The 7,789-nt window shown below is 34.6% G+C and overlaps 1 protein-coding gene across 1 annotated transcript; it reads left to right on the top strand.

Moving 5' to 3' along the window:
• The first annotated feature begins 1,299 nt into the window (after window positions 1–1,299).
• Window positions 1,300–7,789, top strand: LOC123868432 (N-alpha-acetyltransferase 60). The gene is made up of 5 exons (XM_045910970.1): window positions 1,300–1,463; window positions 2,047–2,152; window positions 2,959–3,190; window positions 3,610–3,781; window positions 4,073–7,789. The coding sequence occupies exons 1-5, from the start codon at window positions 1,447–1,449 to the stop codon at window positions 4,287–4,289; spliced, it is 744 nt and encodes a 247-aa protein (XP_045766926.1). The 5' UTR covers window positions 1,300–1,446; the 3' UTR covers window positions 4,290–7,789.

Genomic DNA, 7,789 nt, shown 5'->3' on the forward strand with positions numbered 1-7,789 from the left:
TGCCAACATGTGTACAATGCAGCTGAATCATTGTGCGCGGTTACGTCAGAATCAAATGAACTTTGGGAGAACATTCAACATTGTACAGTTTAAAGGTAATGTCAATTTTTTTTTATGATTTCGTACCTCAAAAGGAAAAAGGAACCCTTAAGAGGGGTCTCTCCGTCACTCGCTTCATACAAACGTAGTTCCAATTTCATTTGAATATTAAGCAACCAATGTCCATGAAATTTTGCAGACATATTATAGAAACTAATATCTATGTCTGTGGTTTTCCAGATTTCTGTTAAAATATTCGATTTCAAAGTTACGCGGTCTTAAAAATTGACATACAAATCTTTGAGCCCCTGTAATTTTAAAACTACATATTTTTAGAAAAATCTAAAACACCACAGACACAGATATTAGTTTCTAGAATATGTCTGCAAAATTTCATGAACTTTGGTTGCTTAATATTCAAATGAAATTGGGACTACGATTGTATGAAGCGAGTGACGGAGAGAGGCCTGTTAAAACTAGGATCACTTTGTTGTCTGTCTGTCTGTCAAGACAAGGGAATCAAAACCTATAGGGTCCTTCCCGTTGACATAGAATCATGAAATAGGCACCTTTGTAAATGTTTTAAAATACTATAATTGCACATTAATAAAATAATATACCTATGTAAGTACATAACTACACAGTAGGTACATAACTACATAATGTTTTTATTGGCTTTTATTTATTTTGTTAAACGCAATGAAGAGCGCTTTTATTTAATTTTAAAATTAGTTTTTGCTGGTGATTGATTTTTATACATACATAATACCTAATTTTATGCCATCATTTTCCAATGAGACGTCCTGAAGAGACGTCGGACTCTACAATGGGAACATGGATGGGACTCAATGTTTGACACTTTTACAATGTTACCCGGGACGACTGTACAAAATACATTTTGACAAACAAAAATACTGGTTACGGTGATAAGGGCTAAAATAATCATTCGTCACCTTCTTTTATGAGCTTAGTAAGTCACAATAGGGCACTTTCTACAGCTGATATTTATTCTGAGCAAACACCCATCCACATGCTTGCCAGTGTTGTTTGCGGTCTGTCGCAAATGTCTGAGGACACCATTAGGTTGGCAACAATGTACGGTTGTAGCACAGACAAATAATCCGGTTGGCAACAAATCGAACTGTCATCTTTATGTCATTCTATTCAGACAGCTGTCAGGCAAAAAATGTGAAATGTCAATCAATTCGACCGATTCGGTCATTTGACTCAAATGACCGAATCGGTCGCGACTGACACAGGACTACAATCAAATCAAATCAATTGATAGCACAGAATTTTTACAAATCCGTTTATTTTTATTTCATGGAAAACGATAGATTCTTGAAATGATTACAAGATTAATGGTGTTCAGAGTTTAGATGTTACTATTAATGGCAAAATTGCCGGATGGCTGGGTTTAGCTGGTAAGTGTTTACGTTTCAACTACAGTCATGGGCCATTAATTGACGAATTTATTGTTGTTTGTATTTTCATTTCCTTCCACGAGCTCTAATTGACCAAAATTGCTTAGATTGGTGCCCAGCTCTCGGCAGCAATTCAATTAAAAACCTTCAAGATATTAAACTAAAATTGAAAGAATTTTTATTCAAATAAACTTTTACAAGTGCTTTTGAATTGTTCAAAGAATCTACCACTGCCTGGTTTGAAATGCCCTTCCTAACGAAAAAAAGACTACCAAGAAACTCGGCGGCTACTTTTTAAATATTCAATTTACAATAAAATTATAACCATGTAATTAAAGTCCCGCGCATTGCTGAAGCAAGTCAAATTCATGCTTTTTTAACCTTATATTCGATCGTATAATATGTTTTTAGGAGCATTTTTTAACAGATTTTTTGAATTTGTCAAAAGGCAAGTTTAAAATTGATTATAAAATATTACACATAATCCTCAAATGGTTTTCGATTTCCTTGAGGTGGAGTGTAGGAATAGAGCGTATTGACTGGTACACTCAAAACATTTTATTTAGATCCTTTATATTTACAGGTACCTTTCTGAGGGCTTCCAAGTAATTATTGAGAAGTCAAAAGAGGCGAAATGTTCATTAAAAGATGTACAGTTGCGTTTCTTGTGCCCTGATGATTTAGAAGAGGTATTTAAGCTTAAACTTAACCATTCATGAGACCATCAGAATGAAAATCTTTCATTAGTTTCAGTATGAACTTTAAACGGTTGGGAAGTCCAGGGTTTAATTTTGGCATGCATCTCTTACTTTAAAGAATAATGTATCACTAGCTTTAATGGTAAAGGAAAACATTGTGGGAAACCCGCATGCCTGTGAGTTCTCCATATTGTTCTCCAAAGTGGGTGAAGTCTACCAATCTGCACTTAGCCAGCATAGTAGTCCATGACCTAATCTGTGCTCAATAGTGAACCAGTGATGATGTAAACTTTGACTAAAAATGTATAACATAAACATCACTTAAGTTTAGTTGGTTTATTTACCTTTAAAGTTTAAACCTAAACCTTGATACACTCTTACAAAAACTTACTGTAATAAAATAAAATGGCCAGTTCCTTGTGGTTTGGTATGGAGATGATAGAGATGTAAACAGTTCTTTAATTATGATAATGTAAAAAACATAGTGGCTGGTTAACTTCTTTAAATAGTTTGTGTAGAATTTATATTTTAAATATTTGATTTGACTACAGTTGATTTTTTCTTAATTGTAATGTTATTAGATGACCAGCTAGACTTAGGTGGACAAACGTAAAATAAATCATTAACTAAGGAATAAGTTTCACTTTTAACAGTATTTGTATAAAAAATCTGCCAAAACCATTCCCTGCCTTATGTAGGTTATCCAAAAATTAGTCTTTAATCTCTTCGTAGTAAATAACAAAGATATTACCTCTGCATGGAATTTTTCAAATTTAGACTTGCATAATACATTCCAGGTTAGATCTTTATGTAGAGATTGGTTTCCAATAGAATATCCACAATCATGGTATGAAGACATCACTTCATCAGAGAGGTTCTTTGCCTTGGCGGCTGTATACAAGAGCCAGATAATAGGTCTCATAGTTGCTGAGATCAAGCCATATCTGAAACTTAATGCAGAGGACAGAGGGATTTTATCAAGATGGTTTGCATCGAAGGACACTCTTGTGGCTTACATACTGTCTTTGGGTAATTATGTCTCATTATGGAATAGTCATTTAGAATTTATAGAAACCTGTTACCATATCTGTCTGTTTGTTACCTTTTCACAGCCCATCCATTGAACTGATTTTAATTAAATTAGGTATGGAGATAGCTTGCATTCTCGAAATCAATACAGCCTACTTTTTACCCCAGAAAATCCTATAGGATTTTTAAAATCAACTCAGATTAAGCCGAGAGCACCATCTAGTATTACACACAATAAGGTTTCATGCTTTGAGAGTACTTCTGTATATGTGTCATTTTCAGATTTTTCTACATTATGCTCAAATAAATTAAGTCTTTCCTGCTGCTAAATAAAGAAGGTTTATTTAAATAAAAAAAGTTTCCAACGAATTGGGAACCTCCTCCTTTTTTAAGTCAGTTAAAAATAAAGTAATTTACAGGTGTGGTCCGTGCATACCGGCGCTCGGGCGTGGCCAGCATGCTGCTGGACGTGCTGCTGGCGCAGCTGGCGGGCGCGCTTCCGCAGCCACCTCACGAGCACCGCGTCAAGGCGATCTTCCTGCACGTGCTCACCACCAACAGTGAAGCCATATTGTTCTATGAGAAACGCAGGTAATCTATCTATCCATACATATAAAAGACTTGACCTGACTCCTGACTGACTGACTGATCTATCAACGAAGAACCTAAACCACTGGTTTTACCAGTAGGTTCTTTTATAACGTAAGCACTCACTATGAAAGGATTTTTAGGAGTACCACCCCTAGGTTAAATAGAGGTTTAAAGTTTGTATAAAAGTCCTTTATTTTTCAAGTCATATCCATTAATAATAATTAGTCAGCTATTTACTCTTACAATTTAAAATACAAATAAACATAACTTGGCTGTTATTTGTTTTTCCAGATTCAGGCTACACTCGTTCCTGCCTTACTACTATTCGATAAAGGGGCGTTGTAAAGACGGTTTCACATACGTGTACTACGTTAACGGCGGTCACGCGCCCTGGGGCCTGTACGACTATGTGAAGTACGTTGCGCGAGCGGCCTTTCGTGGCGGCGGCTTATACCCCTGGCTTTGGGGCAAACTCAGGACGGCGCTCACCATCGCTTGGCACAGATAGTGTAAGCACCAGTTTATTTAAGCCCTGGGGACTGGTTCCGTAGGACTGAATAGCTAAATTAGCGATTTTCGCATACCATTCACAGTCTATCAGCTCATACAAAACTGTCATATTGATGTGTGACAGTTTTGTATTACAACATAATATGCTGATGAGAATCGCTATATTTTGCATTTAGACTAATGGAATACATAATCGAGTTGGTCACATACATTGCGCGACGGCTGCGACGCGTGACGGCAGAGGTTCCGAAAAGTAGTAATGCAAAGATATGAAGGCATTCACGTTGTGAACCTGCGCCGCTGCCTTGACGCTTCACAATGCTGCGTACCAATCTCTGGGTGATTCACGCGTCGCTGCCTTCGCGTGTTGTCTGACCAGGCATTTATACAGCGAAAACTTGACAATCGTATCATGAACTGCCATTTGGGCTTTATAAGAATTGGCTGTTAGGCCGTAATTTTGATGGTTGTTACAGTGTACGGTACGTACTACACGTTTACAGTATGCAATACTAAAGTTCAACTAAGCCGTGTTTTCATAAGGCAACCTGGGTAGAACGACTTGGTCAATCAACTGATAATAATCAACCGTGTAAACAATATTTCAACCAAATTATTTGACTTTTGTTTTGATTGGACTAAAGTAGAAAGACCATCTACTTTTTGCGCTCGACATATAACGTGGTGAATCGAACCCCTACAAGTTGAGCATCTAGACACCTGTTCGACCACATCGTGCGACTAGCTATTAGACTAGATTTATTAATTTTAGGTTTTTTTGCTTTTTATGGGAAAGAATATCGCTAGTCTAGTATCCAGACTTAAGGTAGGTATATATTTTATTTCTGGATTTACTTTACTATTTATTAATACCCCACAAATAGTTTTAATTCTGGCTGACACAAGTTTATACGGTGCCATATTTCTGTGTATGCTGATTTTGACCGCGATTTCGTCGAAACATGTGAATATGTTTTGTAAAATGACTTCATCCGAATACCCAAGTCATTCTACCCAGGTCCTGTGAAAATGCGGCTTAGTGGTGCCAAACTACGCTGGGCAAGGGAACTATGAGCTGGCATCGGCCCCAGCAAGGCACCTTAGGTTATACCTTAAAATCCAATGGTATGGCTCACCTTTGGTGGCACACTGTACTCTTTGATATTTATCATTTAGAAATTTCAATTGTGTAAACAGCATATTTGTCTCTACATCCGATTTGATAAAAACCACAATACAAAAAGTCTTAAAGTGTCAAAAAGTGTTATATTACGAAAAAAAATACGAAAATATAAACTTTTGCTAGTTAAAAATACCATTCCTTCTTATTTATTTACATAGTTGGAAATTTCTAATTGATCGGAGTTTAAATAGGATTATTGTGAGTAGGAAACCCTACAGTAAAATTAAAATAACGTTGCTTTGTTGGCACATTGTTATTTCGTATAAGTATGTTAATGTTCGACGAAAATAACTTCTAACTTTTACAAATCGACCCTATTATTAAATCGTATTGTTATAATAGGCTAAGATCAGAGGATCGCTTTGAATCGCGGTGTTAGGTTACTATGACGGCATTTTTTTGTTAAATCTTTGAATCAAAATATTTGGTTGTGCACAAATCTCACAGCCAAAATCAATAATAATAATAATAATCAATGTATCCGTAATCGATAAGTTAACAACCTTGTTATTTGTTAAAAAAGACCTAAAATTTTTGACAAATAACAATGTTGCTAAGAAACTTATTGCAGATTGATTGATTATTAATTTAATGGTTTAAAATTAGTGTTGTCCTTTTCACAATGTTCAATGCGGAAAAGAATAGCAGTAATTTTAGTACTGAGTAAGAGATTTGTGTTCAACTAAATAAAATCATTATTATATTGTTTTGTGTTGCTTGACATCTTTCTTTATAGACTGCTCTATTGCGAAACGAAATAATCAAAATGAAAATTTTAAAACTGTTTAGCAACTAATATCGTAGAAACACCTGTTATTAAACTAAAACAATAATTATGGGATGATGAAGATGAATAATAATTTATCCCACTGTAATGTCTCAAATTTTTTTTACTTCTTCCTCGTAAACGTCGACTTCAAGGCCATGACTCAAAGCAAAGGAATTGAGTAATCAGATAGCAGGATTATGTTCACTGACTATACGCAGTGCGTGCATCGATAATACTACTTCCTTTCAATTGTCCATTGAACAAAATCGAATTTAATATGACAATTATACACATTATACCTACCCATGTAAATAATATCAGTCATAATAAGAAATACAATACAAACTATGAGTATTAATTGATACCTGGGCTGTCCAAATGACATCTTCAATGAATATTAGACAACTGTTATAATTAAATTTATGTGGCGGTCAGATGTTAATTGATCGCGTAGGCGATGTGGTCTCATTGCGACGGCAATCGTTAGCCGTAATCATAAATTCATCTATTTGTGATGAGCTTACGAACGTCAAAAATATCCGCTCGACCATGGCTCGACCACGAATGGGCATATATTTTGTCATTTATATTATGTTTCTGCTGTAAACGAAATAAATTCGAAGTGACAGTTTTTCTGTCAAATTTTGTATTTGACTACATATTTGCATAAAAGGTGGCTAAAACTTGGTAACACATTTGTTCAGCAAAATTGTAAAATCGAAAAAATATCGATTTCTATTAGATCGATCAATTATAATTACAAATAAATACATTTTTTGTTTATAAAAAAAAATCTAGGTGCAGTGTACAGTCCGGGTTTATAAATTTTAATGTGCTGTGCAGGTGTCACATAATTTTATGTAAGAAATTTTTGTTAGAGGATACAACTATTTTAACGTTAAATACATAGGCTAGGTAAATAATATTTAAACGAAATTATAATATAATAAGGTTAAACACCAAAGGTTTTAGGCAATAAAATTTTAAAGTAAATACATAATCATATCACCCAAACAGGACAAAATTCATCCAACATTCTTTATACTGAAACTCACCAATAAGATTGCATACTGTCACTACTCATAAAGCACCACGAAACTATGCTCTATTAAGGTAACTAGTACACCTTTTATTTTAATATCTACGCAAGCATTCTCACAAATTAGTTCCTCTTATTTCACACTACTTTGTATTGCGCTTTTATCAGCACGGCTTAAAATATTAAAAAAGTATAAGATCTAGTGAAAAATGTATTATAATATTATATGAAATCCTGTTTGACATGGTGTATAGTATAGTAATAATGTAGTGTGTGCATGTTTTTTTTTTTGGGGAAAACCTAACAGAGTATTGTTTATTTGTTATACATTTATATTATACCTATATTTGCTATTATTAATAGGTAAGAAAAGTGACAAATATAGACTAAATGCTTGATACAGCATACTTCCTATGCATACTTCATACTTGTGAAGTAACGCATACTTCATACGTGTACAGTAACTCAAGGACAGTAGATATACATATATTTCAGACTATCAAACAT

The sequence above is a fragment of the Maniola jurtina genome, chromosome 9, assembly GCF_905333055.1.
Source record: "Maniola jurtina chromosome 9, ilManJurt1.1, whole genome shotgun sequence".
Classification (NCBI taxonomy): domain Eukaryota; kingdom Metazoa; phylum Arthropoda; class Insecta; order Lepidoptera; family Nymphalidae; genus Maniola; species Maniola jurtina.